Source organism: Pseudophryne corroboree, chromosome 12 (assembly GCF_028390025.1).
Source record: "Pseudophryne corroboree isolate aPseCor3 chromosome 12, aPseCor3.hap2, whole genome shotgun sequence".
In the NCBI taxonomy this organism is placed as follows: Eukaryota; Metazoa; Chordata; class Amphibia; order Anura; family Myobatrachidae; genus Pseudophryne; species Pseudophryne corroboree.
In genome coordinates this window covers 164,771,287-164,792,315 of record NC_086455.1, presented here as the reverse complement: position 1 = coordinate 164,792,315, position 21,029 = coordinate 164,771,287, and the positions used below count along the sequence as shown (strand labels likewise).

Sequence of the window (21,029 nt, the reverse complement as noted above, 5' to 3'; positions counted from 1 at the left end):
GACAGGAAGTGACCGTTTGTGGGTGGTAACATGGTGTTGGGAATACGCAGGCGTGTCATGGCCATTTTCAGGGTGTGTATCTGACATCATCTGCAAACGCTGCGTTCAAAAACATGGCGCCCGGTGCGACTCCCTTCTCATTGATTTGGGGTCAGCCGCAAATGTCGATGGTGTCCTTTTTGTGCGCATGCATCGCGAATCTGCTAATTGAATTGCAAATGCATCGGTGGGCGGCTCTTCACATGCGAATTTTAACAGTAGCAGATTAGTGAACATCGCTATCTCAGCCTCAATAGCGATCCATAATGAATCAGGTCTTTTGTCCTGTGATGACTTTGCAGTAATTAAACTGATACAGAGATTAATGTACACCCATTTGCACGCCATATACGAGCGAGATCCCTCTGTGCATGCTCTGAAACTGGAAAGCGCTTGAAGAAACAAAGGATGTTGACCGATGACACTCAGTTCCTTGAGAAACTGGAGAACTAGAAGATAATGAAATAACAATCAATGTTGAACAATGGCACTCAGTGCTATAGAAAAAAATAAACATTGATGATGACCTCGGTTCATTGAGACACTGGAGCACTAGAAGATAATGAAATAGCAAACGATAGTAACTGGAGAAAATGTAGAGATATCCGATGGTAATTGGCACTGGAGAACACATAGAGATATCCGATGGTATTTGGCACTGGAGAACACGTAGAGATATCCGATGGTAATCGGCACTGGAGAACATGTAGAGATATCCGATGTTAATCGGCATCGGAGAACACAGAGATATCCGATGGTAATCGGCACTGGAGAACACGTAGAGATTTCCGATGGTAATCGGCACTGGAGCACACATAAAGATACAGAGTGGAGCCTGGAACCTGGAGCAGCAACACACAGCTGCATGCACTGAAGAAGTAAGTTGTACAGGCCCCTTCCTGTTCTTGGAGAAAAGCTTTATACCCTTAGGTAAGCTGCCATTGGAGGAAGGAGTCAGGTGAGGATACTAGCACTCCTATTGGTAAACAGTCCGGTCAGCTGACCAGGTAACATGGCTGCTGGAAACAATGCACAGAGACCTAGATGCTGTACACAGGATCTTACCAGCTCTCACACAGAGGAATCCTCACAGGTGGTTTAATCAGAAGTGAGCAACACAACACAACACTACACAACACTACACAACACATGCTGCAGCTGAAAGCTGAGAACTGCCCGGCACCTTGCTGGACTGAGAGAAATCCCTGCAGATCAGGAGGTAAGCTTCAGAGAACACTAATACACGCAGGATCCTGACACTTTCCTGTCATGCTAACGTTTGTGCCAGAGTTTTGACTGTATAAAGTATATAAAAGAATATATTAGAGATATCTTCTTTGTATTATTCTAATCATTTGTATAGTCAAAGCTCTGGAGTAAAAGTCTATGGCAGTGTTTCCCAACCTCGGTCCTAAAGGCACACTAACAGTGCAGGTTTTAGTGAAATCCAGGCTTGAACACAGGTGACTTAATTAGTACCTCAGTTATTTTGATTTAACCATCTGTGCTGAAGTCTGGATATCACTAAAACCTGCCCTGTTGGTGTGCCTTGAGGACCGCGGTTGTGAATGCCTGGTCTATGCGGTAGGTGAGGCAGTGCCTTTTCCGCACATCTCTGACCAAAACTCAGCAGAATTCCAGCAGTAAGGAACCGATTCAGTATGGATTGCAAATTCTGCTAAGCTGTCCCTCCGTCATTAAAATGTCTCCCACCAATTCATGCACAACTAAACTTGTATCTGCCATATGAATTAGTAACTGCATAATGGGGGTCATTCCGACCTGATCGTAGCTGTGCTAAATTTAGCACAGCTACGATCATTCACACTGACATGCGGGGGACGCCCAGCACAGGACTAGTCCGCCCCGCATGTCAGTGCCGCCCCCCGCAGAAGTGCAAAGGCTTCGCACAGCGGCGATGCCTTTGCACTTCAAGAGTAGCTCCCGACCAGCGCAGCTTTAGCGTGCTGGCCGGGAGCTACTCGTTGCTCCCCGGCCCGCAGCGGCTGCGTGTGATGTCACGCAGCTGCCGCGGCCCGCCCCCCCAACGGTCCGGCCACGCCTGCGTTGGCCGGACCGCTCCCCTTAAATGGCGGCTTAACGCCGCCGTCCTGCCCCCTCCCGCCCAGCGTCCGCCTCTGCCTCAGAGGCGATCGCAAGGCAACGACGGCTGCCATGCGCCGGCGCACTGTGGCTCCGGTGCATGCGCAGTTCCGACCCGATCGTTGCGCTGTGACCAACTGCAGCGAGCGATCGGGTCGGAATGACCCCCAATAACCTGAGAGGGAACTCTCATCACTGAGAGTCTCAGCGATGTGATGGCTGCACTTTCTCCGGCAGAGGAAAATCTCTATAATATGTATACATTCTATTCCTCTCAGGCAGTATTACTACGTGTATATGTTTTATATTCCGCTCACTACCCTAATGTCAGATATCCATCCCCATGAAAACCTCATTTACCCAAAGAAATTCTTCTCTTGAGTTTCTATAGCAACCAGGAGGGGAGGGGAGAGGAAGGGGGTGGCGGTAATTGCCAGGCTGAAAATTCATATACCGTATATTTTTTTTAGATATTTGGCAAAATGCCAGAAGACAATATATCTGTGAAAGTTTCTCACATTTACTAGTTTATTAATTTAGACTTATCCAATTTGTCATATAAATCAGGCGCAGGCGTCGTGCGGTCACCTGCTCCATCGCTGCGGTGCAAAGGAGTTGACAGTAAAGGTGCTTTTTTTTTTTTTTGCATTAGTTTGGTTACACACAGTGCGTTTCACAGTGCGACTGAGGGCCCGATTCAGAACTGATCGCTGTTGTGCGAAATCGCATAGCGGACGGTTATCGAATAACTACGCATGCGTATGCACCGCAAGGCGCAGGCCCGTGGCCAAACAGTGACAGAATTGTGCAAAAATTTCGACCGCAAGCCGAATGACAGGAAGCGGGCGTTTGGGGGGTGGTAACTGGTCGTTTTCTGGGAGTGTCAGGAAAAACGCAGGTGTTCCCAAGCGTTTTCAGGGAGGGTGTGTGATGTCAGCTCCGGCCCCGATCAGCCTGTGTGTATGGCACTGTAGGAGTAAGTCCTGGGCTGCGCACAGACTGGAAAAATCATTAGATGGCGAGTGAGTTGTGAACGGATTTGCAGATGTCCGCTGTCTGGCGGAATTTTCGCACGGCGCACACATGCATTCGCGCACTTGCGCGGCATGGGTTTTCACTCTCTATGGGCGGCGGCTATCTGATCGCAGACCTCTACAAAAACGTACAGCAGCCATCAGGTCTGAACGGGGCCCTGAATGCTGTCAGCCAGCCCATGCGGCCTTTCCCTCAGCGCGTTTCTAGTTAATAGAGCATAATACATCTCCGACAATGATCATTTATATTTACTGCAAGGGCTGTATGTGGCGCCATTTGGGGCATTATGAGGAGATTGCGGGACAGGGCAAAGATGGTCACACTAGCCTACATACCAGCAGAGGAGGTCTCCAAAGTGTTTGATAACTCAGGAATGCTAAAGCAGCCCACTTTATGGTCTCTGATACTCCTCCGTTTCTGTCCATGTCTGTCCAGCTTTGGGTCAATCCCAGACAAAGCTGATGGTCCTCTAGTTAACATAGAAACATAGAATTTGACGGCAGATAATAACCATTTGGCCCATCTAGCCTGCCCCTTTTTTTATCCTTTAGGCAATCTCAACCCTTTTTGAACCTTAATTCTTTGTAAGGATCCCAAGCATGTTTAACTTGCTCTACAGTCTTAGCCTCTACCACCTCTGATGGGAGGCTATTCCACTTATCCACTACCCTTTCTGTGCAGTCATTTTTCCTTAAATTTCCCCTGAACCTCCCCCCTCCAGTCTCAGTGTATGTCCTCGAGTTCTAATTCTTCTCTTCCTTTGAAGAATGTTTCCCTCCTGAACTTTGTTAAGACCCTTGATATAGTTGCTAAGTGGTGGCCATCTTGGTGTAGTCCACACAGTAAATCACCATTTTGGCTGGGTCTTAATGCAGATAGCTACTGCAGCCCCCTGGACACAAAAGGCCAGGAGTACAAGGGGACTACAATAAGGATCAATGATCATTGCCCAAATGAATACGCACCCTTCAGGAACGTCAGCTTGACCATTTCATTCTGGGGACATTTGTCTGGACCTGAAGGTTGCACTCCCTGGCTAAATGGAGCTGTGCCCAGTGAAATAATATAAAACTGCTCCTTCACTTTTTTTATAGTAACAGACGGATGATTCAGGAAAATACAGGCCAAATTGACGCCTCTAGGGCTGATGTTTAAAAAAAAAATCCTCTCGCCTTCAATTGTAAACAGGTCCACCCCCAAACATTGATGGTGGGCCACCAATGCTGCACCATTAGTGGCGGTAGCATGATGTTGAGCAACATCAGGGCTGGTGGGCCGATGGTGTAGGACTGTACACGCCACTGGTGGCCATCGCTATGCAGCTCTATAAAAATACCTCATTAATTCATTCAACATCATTAAGGGAAACAGTAAATTTAGTGGGAAGAAGGGGAGCAGAGCAGTTTGTATCTTCGATACTTACCTCTATGGAGTCACCGTGAAAAAGCCATGGTGGCAATTCTCCCGCATGCGCAGTGGAGAAATTGAAAAAAAAAAAATGTCCGCCATACCATTTTCCCGGAGACTTCCGCATGCACAGTAGAGTCTACTAGTGCTCGGTCCTGCCGGTTAGAGAAAGGAGGGGGCCCGGACAGATACTGCACACGGACCCCTTCCTCTCTTAATAGGCCCCTGATTAAGATAAATAAATGATTGATCCCTATATAAAATTACACCAGTAACCACTGCTGGCATTTTTTCTTGCTCAATACTGTAGTCCGTCCACCATTCACTGTGAATGATCTCTGTAGGGATCAAAGATCCCTATTCCTAATGATGCGTACGCTACATTCTGAGTTTGAACCCACATTAGTGCGCAGCTGAAAAAGTTAGGACCCAGCACGGTTTCTGGACAGTTTGAAGCAATGGTGTGGGCCGCACCGAGTGACACCATGCGAGGGGGTGGCCCCAAAATAGCAGAGCTGCTCTGCTATTTTGGTGTCGCCCCCTCGGATGGTGTTATTGAGCGGCGTGGATAGCGGAAATGGATTACTCGCTCTGCCAGGGGAGGCTGCGCAGGAGCTCGCGGAGCGCTTAGAAAACCCTCAGCGTGATTAGAACGGGGGAGTAACATGTGAATCGGGCCCATGATTTTGTCTTATTCTGATGACAAATAACTTAATAAGGAACCTATGCAAAATAAACAGACAGTACAGTATGGTCATTAGGACCCTGACAGGGCAGGAGAGGAAGGCTAAACTCTGCTCCAATTATGAAAGCCATAAATAAAAGGAAGTGAAGATATCTGTTCTTTGACCCAGTGAGTGTTTGTTCTTCTGTCCTAGGAGTAAAAGGGACCTGGAACAGCCATCGCTAGAATGAAGAGAAGGGATCCTCCACCGAAAGGGGGCTCTGGGACTGTTTCCCACGGTAAGGGACAGTGGGGCAGCTCTGGGGACGTTCCAAACCCCAAAAAAAGGATTGCACAGAGTAAAAGCCGGTGAGTGAATCATTAGCAGAGAATGTACTGATTTGTACTTTGCTCTCAGCAATTGTATCTGCACGCTGAGACACGGGCACCGAGAAAGGGGCAACATCAGGGTAACTGTGTTCTGCTAAAGGAGTGTTTCCCAAACTTTTCTGAATCAGGGGATTGTTTTGGCAGCACCCCTAGGCCAAAATCTTATTGAGAAATCCAGCACTGGTTTTGCCTATCACGTGGACCATAAATAATTTGATTTGGTCTAGACCACCAATCCGTGGCACCCCTGCAAATTTCCTGCAGCACCCGTTTGGGGACTATTGTGTTAATGCATTGTAGTATATTATATGCAGAACAGAACAGAAACTATCAGTAAATATCAGGGAACCCCCTGGATAAGTGTCCTCTCATCACTATTCTGGCTTTACGCTGTTCCTCCTTCTTTTCTCCTATTGAAGCCAGGCATGTCACCTGTAGATTAGTAGATCTTGGTGCACTACAATGCCCACCGTGACCTGTTCAATAAAATTATTTAAAATGTTTTAAATTTTAATGACAAAATCATCATTAAATTGTTAATACCCAGAGACTAAAGAATGGATATAGAACAACACATAGAATTAGAAATAATACCTTTTAATATTAATGATTATTGTAAAATAGGGACAACCTTTGACAGGCATATAAAAAGTGGATCAGTCACTGGCGCTAGGAGCTGGCTGGTGGTTATGTCAGAGTTATTACAGCATGTGATATCCGTCAGGCAAGTGTCCCCACCTTTGTACTACAGCGGTGCGGCCCAAATGAGAGGGAGCAGGCAGACCGAGCAGATATTCTGGCAGCTTAAACTGAACACTGCAATCTGCTGCTGCTGCTGTGACTTCTGCAAGAGCCATAAAGATGTTCATTGAATTCTGTAGGTTTCTTGAATTATAGCTACAACAAGTAAATGAGTTTTGCTGTAATATGATTATCCCGGCTGGTATAATACACTGCCTGTATACAGCGAGATGTATATCACATGACTGCACTGAGAGCCAGCACACACTAACACATAGTGAAACCAAACCACATATGATAAACACGTCATACGCCCCCAGTCATATGGCTCCGTATCATGTGACCCCAAAGGGAAACTCATTACATCTGCATTATAAGGTCACATCTTGGGTCTGTCGGCTGCTTTATATAAAGATGTTCTTACAGCACGTATGTCCTGTGCTGGGCTGTCCTGCTCCCCCGTTTACCGTTAAGGGGTATATTCAATTGAAGTCGAAAGCTGCCGTCTGTCGAAAAGACGGCAGTTTTCGACTTTTTAAGGTTGAATCGTGATTCGACCTATTCAATATAACCTAGAAATTTTCGACAAGTCGATGAATTCGACTTGTCGAAAAGCACGTGGATCGGCGGAATAGCTGCCGATCCACGTGCTTGTGTCGAAAACGGGGGCAAAACCGACAGGTTTTGGCCCCCTTTTCGACCATCTCAGTCCGACATAAAAAAATGTCGGACTGAGATGTGGGACCCAGAGGTGGAGAGGGGGGAGAGCTGCAGGGAGACGGGGGACAGCCGCGGGCATACGGTGGAGAGCTGCGCTACAGCTCACGGCAGTGTCCACCCGGCTCCAGCAAGTGAGGTCACGCTTGCTAGGGCCGGGTGGACACTGCTGTGAGGTCGGGCGGCTGTGAGACGTCCTTCTGCAGCGTTGCTGTAGCGCTGATCTCCTCCGTCTGCCGGCGGCTTTCCCCGCTGGTCTCCACGCGCCCCCCCCTCCTCCTCTGGGTTCCTCATCTCAATTCGACTTGAAAAAGTCGAATTGAGATGAGATTGAATAGGGGTTGTCGGATCCATTCCGACAAATGCATGTCGGAATGGATCCGACGCTAATTGAATATACCCCTAAGTGTTCTAAAAGCTGGCTGCTGGGGCACCGCCACGGAGGGGAACGCCAGCTTTTACTGGCGTTACGCAATAGAAGCCTATGGGCTTCTCTCCGCAGCGCTGGTGTGAAGGATCCGATCGGATTCCTCTCAGCATGCCACGCGGCCACCCTGTCACTCTGCACTTGCGCAGAAGGACACCCGGGTCATAAACCCGGAAGTCCAGGGCCTGCCTTAGATGGCGAAGGACCGCTCTTACCGGAAGAGCTGTCCTTCGCAATATTGATCGCATATGTAAGTACATATTGCGGCGATGGGCACATTAGTACATCCCGCCCTGTGTGAGCCAATTTATCTGAGCCCCAGATGACAGCTGCACTTTTTTACTTTCTCAAAAACTTTAATTCAGTTAGAATCAGACCAGGTGAACCCGATTGGTCACCGACCATATATAAAACAATCCAGTTAACAGCATTAACAAAGAGTAATGCTGTGCTGTAACCCATAGCAACCAATCACAAAGACGCATTTACAAGGCTTGTGAAGATATTGAAAGTGAATAGGTTACTGATTGCTATGAATTGCCGCCTGCGTTCTATTTCCACTATTGTATTAAAAAAAAATGTCTTGGAGAGAGAGAAAGTACAAACTAACCAGCTCCTGACTGCCGTGCCGGTGCTATAAGATACATATTATATATATATTCTTTTTCAGACCTTTGCCACGTTGGGTTCTATACCTGAAAGTGTGTGCGCTGATTCTCGCCCTCACATACATAAGTGTGCCATTTATTATCAGGATTTTCCCTGCACTGCTTGGCAAGGTCGTTTATTTAAATATGGGTAAGTACCACATCATAATGTATATAGGGGGTCTTTCCGAGTTGATCGCTCGCTAGCTAGTTCTAGCAGCCATGCAGACGCTATGCCGCCGCCCACTGGGAGTGTATTTTAGCTTAGCAGAAGTGCGAACGCTTGTGCAGCCGAGCTCTGCAAAAACAGTGTGTGCAGTTTCAGAGTAGCTCTGAACCTACTCAGCGCTTGCGATCACTTCAGCCTGTTCCTGTCCGGATTTGACGTCATACACCCGCCCAGCGAACGCCCAGCCACGCCTGCCTTTTTTCAGACACGCCTGCGTTTTTGCAAATACTCCCTGAAAACGGACAGCTGACACCCAGAAACGCCCCCTTCCTGTCAATCTTCTTGCGGCCGCCGGTGCGAAGAAAAACTTTGCTAGAACCTGTGCAAAACAACAACGGGCTTTGTACCCGTACGTTGTGTGTGCGCATTGCGGGCCATACGCACGCGCATAAATGCCGCTTTTTCACCTGATCGCTACACTGCAAAAATCGGCAGCGAGCGATCAACTCGCAATGACCCCCATAATTCTATGCTCTGACACATAGTCTGATTCAGAGATAACGTAATGTCGATGTTGTGAGCAGCAAAGTGATCTTTTTGCCATTGCGCATGCGCCTAAAGCTGGGCATACACTATACAATTATCCGGCAGATTATCTGCCAGCTCTGGCTGGTCGGTATGAAAATTTGATCAGAGCACACATCAGTCTCCCTCGTCTAATCCACATCAGCCATTGCCGTGGAGGGGGGAACCCTCTGCCGGGGAAGATTTATGGTGAGTGGCCCATAGGCTATAGTGGGCTACCGCTATCTTCAGATGGCGGTAGCGGTGGGGCCAATCCCCGGAAAGCTTACCATTCCAGAATATTAGTAATCTGTCACCATCGCATCCCATATTGATAAATCTGTCAGTATTGCACATCGGCAATGCCTGCTGCGTTCCCTCCTACATTCGGGGGATACTTAATATATGTCGTTAAGCCCCCAAAATAGGTGTTTTTAGGGAAATAGGCAAAATACTTTTTGATTAATGGTCCCCGTAAGCTGATCACTGTGTGGAAAAAAAAAAGTTAGAAAAAAAATTGCCCCCAGGGGCCGATGATCCGGTGAGGGCAGCCGGTCATTAGATCGCTGTGCTCCTGCTGTTACCCCCGCTGCAGTAAAGTGATGCTGTGAAGCGGCATCTCACTTTACAGCACCTGGTGTCACAGCGGAGCACAGGATCAGATGACCGGCTGTCATTACACTTACCTGCAGCCAGGACCGGTGATCTGTAATCGGAAGTGGAGGGGTCGTGGGGGATAGCTGGCAGTGGCACATGCGCAGATACAATCTCAGGGCATTTTTAATGAAACATTTCCTGAGAATTGCGATAAGTGGGTTCACATGGCGAGATCTTCGCGCAAGCTCTGTCCTTGTATGCGATAATATATACGATTTGGTCGTATTTATCACATCCCATCCACATCTGACTGCGGATTGTGATAAATATGCCCGTTAGTGTTTCTGCAGTGTGGGAAGAAGAGAAGGCGTAATTTGTCGGACTGCTGGCAGGACTTCTGTGCGTTGGAATAAAAGCTGAACATCGTCTCACATGGCACAGCCTCTACTAGACCTATGTGTGTAATATTATTAGTAACCTCTCAATTATTTCTCAGTTTTTCGATTGTTATTCTCTCTCTCTCTCTCTCTCTCTCTCTCTCTCTCTCTCTCTCTCTCTCTCTCTAGTCAAAATTCCTCTTTTTGTGGACTTGAAAAACCCCGGAGAGCTCCTGAATTACACCACAAATTTCTACCTCTCACCTGAAGAAGGGATACACATCGGCGTCTGGTGAGTGCTGCTGTCTGGCATTGCAATAAATATTATTAATGCATCATGTTCTAACGTTACCGGCATATTGCAACCTTAGAGTCAGGGACTAAGGGGTCTATTTACTAAGCCTTGGACGGATAGAAAATTGGATGGAGATAAAGTACCAGCCAATCAGCTCCTAACTGACATTTTTCAAACCCAGCCTGTGACATGGCAGTTAGGAGCTGATTGGCTGGTACTTTGGGGGTCATTCCGAGTTGATCGCTCGCTAGCAGTTTTTAGCAGCCGTGCAAACGCTATGCCGCCGCCCACTGGGAGTGTATTTTAGCTTAGCAGAAGTGCGAACGCATGTGCAGTCGAGATCTGCAAAAACAGTTTGTGCAGTTTCAGAGTAGCTCTGAACCTACTCAGCGCTTGCGATCACTTCAGCTTATTCGTGTTCGGATTTGACGTCACACACCCGCCCAGCGAACGCCCAGCCACGCCTGCGTTTTTTCGGACACGCCTGCGTTTTTGCAAACACTCCCTGAAAACGGTCGGTTGACACCCAGAAACGCCCCCTTCCTGTCAATCTTCAAGCGGCTGCCAGTGCGACTGAAAACTTCGCTAGAACCTGAGCACAACCACAAAGGGCTTTGTATCCGTACGTCGCGCGTGCGCATTGCGGGGCATACGCATGCGCAGAAATGCAGTTTTTTTCACCTGATCGCTGCGCTGTGAAAATCGTCAGCAAGCAATCAACTCGGAATGACCCCCTTTATCTCCATCGAAGGCTTAGTAAATAGACCCTTAAGGGACGTACTCCTCAATATGCCTGTAAAGCCTCTCACAGATTATGGGCCTTATTCAAGTTTGTTAGCAAACCAAAAAAGTTAGCAGTTGGGCAAAACCATGTGCACTGCAGGTGGGGCAGATGTAACATGTGCAGAGAGTGTTAGATTTGGGTGGGGTGTGTTCAAACTGAAACCTAAATTGCAGTGTAAAATTAAAACAGGCAGTATTTACCCTGCACAGAAACAATATAACCCACCCCAATCTAACTCTCTCTGCACATGTTACATCTGCCACACCTGCAGTGCAACAGACTCTCCGCACTTCGGGCCCGGTGGCTCGCTTCGCTCGGTACAGGTTATATTCACACTCGGATGGTGTCGTGGACCCACCAACCGAGTGGGAATACCCAAAGGTGGCTGGTTTTTCCGGGCGACGGTATTTCACCGGCTGTCAGGATTCCAGCGTCGGCTTGCTAAACACCAGGATCCCAACAGCCGGTATTGTAACTGCATCCCGTCCCTACGATCCCTACCATTGCCCACCTGGGGCAGAATCCACACTGCTACGTCTCACCCAGCCGTGTTAGTATATATATATATATGTATGTGTATATATGTTATATATTGTGTATATAACAAAATATTGCAGGCACATTTTACACATGAATAGCAATTAACTGTTGTTTTTTATTTGGACCTATTTTAAGTTTATTGTTGAAACCAATATCTGTATTACAGTAGTATGAATATTATTATTATTATTAATGGGAGCTATTCAGTTAGGGGAAAATTTACTAAGATAGGATTTCTATTTAAGATGGGATGTTGCCTATAGCAACCAATCAGATTCCAGGTATTATTGGCCCAATTCAGATCTGATCACTCGCTAGCTATTTTTTGCAGCACTGCGATCAGATAGTCGCCACCTATAGGGGAGTGTATTTTCGCTTTGCAAGTGTGGGGTCGCATGTGCAGCCGAGCGGTACAAAAAAGTTTTGTGCAGTTTCTGAGTAGCTCTGACCTTACTCAGCCGCTGCGATCACTTCAGCCTGTCCGAGCCCGGAATTGACGTCAGACACCCGCCCTGCAAACGCCTGGACACGCCTGCGTTTTTCCAACCACTCCCAGAAAACGGTCAGTTGCCACCCACAAACGCCGTCTTCCTGTCAATCTCCTTGCGATCGGCTGTGTGAATGGATTCTTCATAAAACCCATCGCACAGCAACAATCCGCTTTGTACCCGTACGACGCGCCTGCGCATTGCGGTGCATGCCTGAATGCGATCAGGTCTGAATGACCCCCTATGTTCTAGAAGGTGCTAGATAAATGAGAAGTGTAATCGGATTGGTTGCTATGAACATCCCATCTGAAATAGAACTCCCATCTTAGTAAATATACCCATTAGTTTTTCTAAAGTGATTTTGCAGGCGATGTCCTTAGTGATGCAGCGTCTTACTGCAGGGGGGAAAGATTAACAGTCAGAGGTGTCTGCTCGCTAACTACAAGCGTGATTATTAATCCTCCATTCTTGTTTTTTGTTAGGCATACCGTGCCTGCCAGCAGGGGGGAAGAGGTGACGGGGAAGGGCCAAAGATGGTTTGAAAAGACCCTATCTGACGACAACCCAATTATAATTTATCTCCACGGTAATGGAGGAACCAGGTGATTAGACTCGTCCACCATAACTGGAAACTGGAATCATTTCATTTCATGTCTTTCATGTGAAGATCCAAAGTCTGCGCAGAATGACCTAATATTTACGTGCTGTACTCATTGCCTACTGTACTTACAATGGCGGCAGCCAACCAGTAGTAATATGCAGCCTATAAAGCAGAGGTTCTCAAACTCTGTCCTCGGGAGCCCACACAGTGCATGTTTTGCAGGTAACTTAGCAGGTGCACAGGTGTATTAATTACTCACTGACACATTTTAAAAGGTCCACAGGTGGAGCTAATTATTTCACTTGCGATTCTGTGAGGAGACCTGCAAAACATGCACCGTGTGGGGTCCTGAGGACCGAGTTTGAGAACCTGTGCTATAAAGGATCTACGGCATAGGTTCTCAAACTCGGTCCTCAAGACCCCACACAGTGCATGTTTTGCAGGTAACCCAGCAGGTGCACAGGTGAATTAATTACTCACTGACACATTTTAAAAGGTCCACAGGTGGAGCTAATTATTTCACTTGTCATTCTGTGAGGAGACCTGCAAAACATGCACCGTGTGGGGTCCTGAGGACCGAGTTTGAGAACCTGTGATCTACGGCTTATTATTTCCATGTATGTCATTTATGTCACGTATGACAGGCGTGAGGGAATCTTTGGTATTATACCAGTAAATGTTCACAATGATGAACTAGTGACATCACTGAGACACGGCTTGCTGACAGGACCAGGTCTCATTCATGATGCAGTTTTTCCCTTAGGCCTCATAAGTTACATAACTTTTAACCTGACAACTGGTTGCCATCTCATACACCGGACATTTAATCTGGTAATTATTCAATATCTCTGGGACAATGGCGCTAGTGCCGTTCTCCAGTGATTTCTCTGTTGTGCGTCCTCATATCTCTGGGAAAATGGAGCTTGCAGGAATTTTTCAGAGACTTCTTCAACAGCAGCCACAAGGTAAGTATATTCAATGGGTGCTGGGTGTACGGTGTGCGGACTCTTCCACTGGCCACTGTGCACCCATTATACATACACCAAGGCCTACTAGACAGTCCTGCCAAGTGGAGCCTCCACAGGGCAGCCTTTCAACGTGGCATGAACCTTCACCAAAGCCCTGTAACACAGCAGCGGGGGAAGAGTGGACAATGTGGATTGAGTGAGGCCATTGCCATATAGATGCCTGGCTGATGGTCACTCAGGTCCATCTAGATCAGGGGTGGGGAACCTTTTGTCTACCAAGGGCCATTTGGATATTTATAAAATCCTTCGGGGCCATACAAAAAATCTCAGGTACTGAGTGCGCGCACCAAAAAATGGGTGTGGCCAATTAAAATGGGACGTGATACACATATGCCCCCAATAGTGCAGTGCCAGATACACATATGCCAGTGCAGTGCCAGATACACAAATGCCCCCACACATGCCCCCACACCCCACTGTGCTTCTCACCGCTGCTGCTGCTCCATCTGGCGGCGGCGGCGTATCTCAGCTGTCAGGGCAGGGAGGAGAGCGCGGCTATGTCGGGTGGCGGCGGCGTGTAGGATCTCAAACCAGCCGCTGGTTCGTGAGCCAATCAGAGATCGCAGACCGGCAGCAGCGGCTCCTGATTGGCTGCCGTCCGCAAGCTCGGATTGGCTCATGAACTGGTGGCTGGTTTGAGATCCTACCCGCCGCTGCCACTGGACATATAGCTGCGCTCTCCTCCCTGCCCTGACAGCTGAGACGCGCCGCCGCCGGACTGAGCGGCGGCGTGTCTCGCTGACACACAAGCGGGTGGGCTGGAGCAAATGGCTTTGCGGGCCTTGTATGGCCCGCGGGATGGAGGTTCCCCACCCCTGATCTAGATAAAGAGTGGAGATGCCCAGCTGTTTTTTTTATAGCAATCAGAGATCACCAGTGGAGTAACTTGAGCGTGGAACCTGTCTGTCCTAGAGGCATGTACTGCGGCAGGCCAAGTCCGTTTGTGGAGCCTCTTTAGCATTCCTAGGAAAACACAACAATCGATTCCTGACTGATTTAAAACCAGATGAAATCTATTCTTTGTACTGCGCTGTAAAACTAGTTGCACTGATTCACTGATTTCCATACTCTGTAGTTGAATGCCCTCGCTTCACCCAGCGTACCTCTTTCCACGCAACATGTTCCTTTGACCAATGGAAACTTCTGCTCCTTTACAAACTCTGGGGGAAATGTAATTGCAACACGACCTTTTAGGGAGGTTATGGTCAGCCATTTACCAAAGCCACCCTATAGTAAGATGTAGTGATGAGCGGGTTCGGTTTCCGAGAAACCGAACCCCCCCCGAACTTCACCCTTTTTAGACGGGTCCGAGCCATACTCGGATTCTCCCGTATGGCTCGGTTTACCCGAGCGCGCCCGAACGTCATCATCCCGCTGTCGGATTCTTGCGAAATTCGGATTCTATATAAGCAGCCGCGCGTCGCCGCCATTTTCACACGTGCATTGAGATTGATAGGGAGAGGACGTGGCTGGCGTCCTCTCCGTTTACATAGTTATATACTACACAGTTGATCTGTTTGCTTAGCTTATTGTGGGGAGGATTGGGGAGCAGCTGTTAGGAGGAGTACAGTGCAGAGTTTTGCTAATAGTGACCACCAGTTTTTTTATCCGTTCTCTGCCTGAAAAAAACGCTCCATACCATATCTGTGCTGTGTGCTGCATGATATATCTGTGCTGAGTGCTCACACTGCTTAATTGTGGGGACTGGGAAGCAGCTATAGCAGGAGTACAGTGCACAGTTTTGCTGACAGTGACCACCAGTATACGTTTGTCTGCCTGAAAAACACTCCTGTGGTGTCTTTTTTTTTTTTTTTTTTATACTATAAACGCAGTCTGCTGACAGTGTCCACCAGGTCCATTATACTGTATATAGCAGTACGGTAGGCCACTGCTGTACCTACCTCTGTGTCGTCACTCGTCGTCCATAAGTATACTATCCATCCATCTACATTGTATACCTGTGGTGTCTTTTTTTTTTTTATACTATAAACGCAGTCTGCTGACAGTGTCCACCAGGTCCATTATACTGTATATAGCAGTACGGTAGGCCACTGCTGTACCTACCTCTGTGTCGTCACTCGTCGTCCATAAGTATACTATCCATCCATCTACATTGTATACCTGTGGTGTCTTTTTTTTTTTTTATACTATAAACGCAGTCTGCGGACAGTGTCCACCAGGTCCATTATACTGTATATAGCAGTATGGTAGGCCACTGCTGTACCTACCTCCTGTGTCGTCACTCGTCGTCCATAAAGTATACTATCCATCCATCTACATTGTATACCTGTGGTGCCTTTTAGTTGTGCGCATTAAAATATGGAGAACAAAAATGTGGAGGTTAAAAAAATAGGGAAAGATCAAGATCCACTTCCACCTCGTGCTGAAGCTGCTGCCACTAGTCATGGCCGAGACGATGAAATGCCATCAACGTCGTCTGCCAAGGCCGATGCCCAATGTCATAGTACAGAGCATGTAAAATCCAAAACACATAAGATCAGTAAAATGACCCAAAAATCAAAATTAAAAGCGTCTGAGGAGAAGCGTAAACTTGCCAATATGCCATTTACGACACGGAGTGGCAAGGAACGGCTGAGGCCCTGGCCTATGTTCATGGCTAGTGGTTCAGCTTCACATGAGGATGGAAGCACTCATCCTCTCGCTAGAAAAAAGAAAATACTTAAGCTGGCAAAAGCACAGCAAAGAACTGTGCGTTCTTCGAAATCACAAATCCCCAAGAAGAGTCCAATTGTGTCGGTTGCGATGCCTGACCTTCCCAACACTGGACGGGAAGAGCTTGCGCCTTCCACCATTTGCACGCCCCCTGCAAGTGCTGGAAGGAGCACCCGCAGTCCAGTTCCTGATAGTCAAATTGAAGATGTCAGTGTTGAAGTACACCAGGATGAGGATATGGGTGTTGCTGGGGAGGAAATTGACAAGGAGGATTCTGATGGTGAGGTGGTTTGTTTAAGTCAGGCACCCGGGGAGACACCTGTTGTCCGTGGGACGAATATGGCCATTGACATGCCTGGTCAAAATACAAAAAAAAATCAGCTCTTCGGTGTGGAATTATTTCAACACAAATGCGGACAACAGGTGTCAAGCCGTGTGTTGCCTTTGTCAAGCTGTAATAAGTAGGGGTAAGGACGTTAACCACCTCGGAACATCCTCACTTATACGTCACCTGCAGCGCATTCATCATAAGTCAGTGACAAGTTCAAAAACTTTGGGCGACAGCGGAAGCAGTCCACTGACCACTAAATCCCTTCCTCTTGTAACCAAGCTCCCGCAAACCACACCACCAACTCCCTCAGTGTCAATTTCCTCCTTACCCAGGAAAGCCAATAGTCCTGCAGGCCATGTCACTGGCAAGTCTGAGGAGTCCTCTCCTGCCTGGGATTCCTCCGATGCATCCTTGAGTGTAACGCCTACTGCTCCTGGCGCTGCTGTTGTTGCTGCTGGGAGTCGATCGGCATCCCAGAGGGGAAGTCGGAAGACCACTTGTACTACTTCCAGTAAGCAATTGACTGTCCAACAGTCCTTTGCGAGGAAGATGAAATATCACAGCAGTCATCCTGCTGCAAAGCGGATAACTGAGGCCTTGGCAGCCTGGGCGGTGAGAAACGTGGTTCCGGTATCCATCGTTACTTCAGAGCCAACTGTAGACTTGATTGAGGTACTGTGTCCCCGGTACCAAATACCATCTAGGTTCCATTTCTCTAGGCAGGCGATACCGAAAATGTACACAGACCTCAGAAAAAGAGTCACCAGTGTCCTAAAAAATGCAGTTGTACCCAATGTCCACTTAACCACGGACATGTGGACAAGTGGAGCAGGGCAGACTCAGGACTATATGACTGTGACAGCCCACTGGGTAGATGTATTGCCTCCCGCTGCAAGAACAGCAGCGGCGGCACCAGTAGCAGCATCTCGCAAACGCCAACTCTTTCCTAGGCAGGCTACGCTTTGTATCACCGCTTTCCAGAATACGCACACAGCTGAAAACCTCTTACGGCAACTGAGGAAGATCATCGCAGAATGGCTTACCCCAATTGGACTCTCCTGGGGATTTGTGACATCGGACAACGCCAGCAATATTGTGCGTGCATTACATCTGGGCAAATTCCAGCACGTCCCATGTTTTGCACATACCTTGAATTTGGTGGTGCAGAATTATTTAAAAAACGACAGGGGCGTGCAAGAGATGCTGTCGGTGGCCCGAAGAATTGCGGGCCACTTTCGGCGTTCAGGCACCGCGTACAGAAGACTGGAGCATCACCAAACACACCTGAACCTGCCCTGCCATCATCTGAAGCAGGAGGTGGTAACGAGGTGGAATTCAACCCTCTATATGCTTCAGAGGATGGAGGAGCAGCAAAAGGCCATTCAAGCCTATACATCTGGCCACGATATAGGCAAAGGAGGTGGAATGCACCTGTCTCAAGCGCAGTGGAGAATGATTTCAACGTTGTGCAAGGTTCTGCAACCCTTTGAACTTGCCACACGTGAAGTCAGTTCAGACACTGCCAGCCTGAGTCAGGTCATTCCCCTCATCAGGCTTTTGCAGAAGAAGCTGGAGACATTGAAGGAGGAGCTAAAACAGAGCGATTCCGCTAGGCATGTGGGACTTGTGGATGGAGCCCTTCATTCGCTTAACCAGGATTCACGGGTGGTCAATCTGTTGAAATCAGAGCACTACATTTTGGCCACCGTGCTCGATCCTAGATTTAAAACCTACGTTGTATCTCTCTTTCCGGCAGACACAAGTCTGCAGGGGTTCAAAGACCTGCTGGTGAGAAAATTGTCAAGTCAAGCGGAACGTGACCCGTCAACAGCTCCTCCTTCACATTCTCCCGCAACTGGGGGTGCGAGGAAAAGGCTAAGAATTCCGAGCCCACCCGCTGGCGGTGATGCAGGGCAGTCTGGAGCGAGTGCTGACATCTGGTCCGGACTGAAGGACCTGCCAACGATTACTGACATGTCGTCTACTGTCACTGCATATGATTCTCTCACCATTGAAAGAATGGTGGAGGATTATATGAGTGACCGCATCCAAGTAGGCACGTCAGACAGTCCGTACGTATACTGGCAGGAAAAAGAGGCAATTTGGAGGCCCTTGCAGAAACTGGCTTTATTCTACCTAATTTGCCCTCCCTCCAGTGTGTACTCCGAAAGAGTGTTTAGTGCCGCCGCTCACCTTGTCAGCAATCGGCGTACGAGGTTACTTCCAGAAAATGTGGAGAAGATGATGTTCATTAAAATGAATTATAATCAATTCCTCAGTGGAGACATTCATCAGCAGCAATTGCCTCCAGAAAGTGCACGGGGACCTGAGATGGTGGATTTCAGTGGGGATGAATTAATAATCTGTGAGGAGGGGGATGTACACAGTGAAAGGGGTGATGAATCGGACGATGATGATGAGGTGGACATCTTGCCTCTGTAGAGCCAGTTTGTGCAAGGAGAGATTGATTGCTTCTTTTTTGGTGGGGGCCCAAACCAACCAGTCATTTCAGTCACAGTCGTGTGGCAGACCCTGTCGCTGAAATGATGGGTTGGTTAAAGTGTGCATGTCCTGTTTATACAACATAAGGGTGGGTGGGAGGGCCCAAGGACAATTCCATCTTGTACCTCTTTTTTCTTTCATTTTTCTTTGCATCATGTGCTGTTTGGGGACAATTTTTTTGAAGTGCCATCCTGTCTGACACTACAGTGCCACTCCTAGATGGGCCAGGTGTTTGTGTCGGCCACTTGTGTCGCTTAGCTTAGCCATCCAGCGACCTCGGTGCAAATTTTAGGACTAAAAATAATAGTGTGAGGTGTTCAGAATAGACTGGAAATGAGTGGAAAGTATGGTTATTGAGGTTAATAATACTATGGGATCAAAATGACCCCAAATTCTATGATTTAAGCTGTTTTTTTAGGGTTTTTTGAAAAAAACACCCGAATCCAAAACACACCCGAATCCGACAAAAAAATTTCGGTGAGGTTTTGCCAAAACGCGTCCGAATCCAAAACACGGCCGCGGAACCGAACCCAAAACCAAAACACAAAACCCGAAAAGTTTCCGGTGCATATCACTAGTAAGATGAGCAGCTGGTATATTGGGAAATCGCCTCAACCAATACAGAGAGAGGCTTAACAAATAACAGAATATACGGTATGCTGGAAGAGGAAGGTCTATGTATGTAGAAAGGTCTTAATACCAGGTCTGCCATGCTACAGTCTGAGTTTGAAAAATGACGGGAGCTGATTGGCTGGTACGTTATCTCTCTCCTAGGCTTAGTAAATAGACCCCTTTATCTCTTTCCAATGTTTGATACATTTCCTCTTCTCTGTCGTACAGACAGTAAATGTCAATTTTCATTGTTCTGAAGTTCTTACGTTATTCTCAAATGTCTTCTTCCAGGGCCGTTGATCACAGAGTGCAGCTAATGAAGGTGACTACCAGTTATTGTGTTTGGTTTTTGGGATAACCGTGTCAATAAAATGCAAAACAAAGATGGCTGACATGGTGCTTGCTATATAACCCAGATGCCTTCTGTGATAAATCTGTCCATGTCTCATCTGTATATTGTATGTGGTATATATGTTATACTCTGCTTTTCTTACATCGTTATTCTCTGCATTGAGTAACTCTGATACATCTTAGTGTTTATCAGAGACATAATACTGATTGATTGTGGCCTCCTGTACAGGTGCTTAGCAAAGCCGGCTTCCACGTATTGTCGCTGGATTACAGAGGTGTGTGCCCTAAACCCCCACCCTGTGTCTCTATGGTGCTGTCTTCATGAGTTCAATGTTCTGCAAATTAACATTTTTAAGGTTTTGCCGACTCCACTGGTGAGCCAAGCGAGGAGGGGGTGACCCGCGATTCTGTCTACTTATACGAATGGGTGAAGGCTCGTAGTCATGGAAATCCTGTTTGTCTGTGGGGGCATTCCCTGGGTACCGGGTAAGTCCTCTCTCTAGCATATCTCTCAGCATGCAGAATCAGACTAAACAGCCCCACCCTGATCTGCCTAAACCCACTTTTGGTGATGCAAGACCCATGCCCATATAAGCCCCGCCCCTTTCGGGGTCCATATTTGAGACCAAAGCCTCTGCTGATTTATGTATGCTGTCAGAGTGAGATAAATATTACTAAATATGGTTTTCTTGGAGGATTATTAAATGTTGCTTAGGGGCCCATGTATCAACGAGTGATAAAACTCTTTGTGAATGATAAAACTCAATGCGTACGATGGCTACCAACTGTCATTTTTCAAACACATGACAGGAGCTGATTGGCTGGAAAACCATTTATCATACGCAACGAGTCTTATCATTCACAACGAGTTTTATCACTCATTGATAAATGCGTCCCTTAGTTGGCAGTTGTGTGAATGTCCTATATGCTCAAGAGGCTGTTCTCAG

The 21,029-nt window shown here is 47.5% G+C and overlaps 1 protein-coding gene across 3 annotated transcripts in view; it reads left to right on the top strand.

Annotated features, from left to right (window-relative positions):
• LOC134981193 (lysophosphatidylserine lipase ABHD12-like) overlaps positions 1-21,029 on the top strand; it is a 49,262-nt gene that overhangs the window by 19,419 nt on the left and 8,814 nt on the right. For 2 of the 3 annotated variants that reach the window (XM_063948436.1, XM_063948434.1), the window contains exons 2-8: positions 5,463-5,617; positions 8,194-8,321; positions 10,067-10,169; positions 12,467-12,586; positions 20,023-20,053; positions 20,312-20,357; positions 20,439-20,568. In XM_063948436.1, coding sequence (XP_063804506.1) covers positions 5,496-5,617; positions 8,194-8,321; positions 10,067-10,169; positions 12,467-12,586; positions 20,023-20,053; positions 20,312-20,357; positions 20,439-20,568 — 680 coding nt within the window. In that variant the 5' untranslated portion in view covers positions 5,463-5,495. Of the gene's footprint in view, positions 1-1,049; positions 1,259-5,462; positions 5,618-8,193; positions 8,322-10,066; positions 10,170-12,466; positions 12,587-20,022; positions 20,054-20,311; positions 20,358-20,438; positions 20,569-21,029 lie in introns of those variants that run through there. The other variant, XM_063948435.1, reaches the window with a different exon arrangement.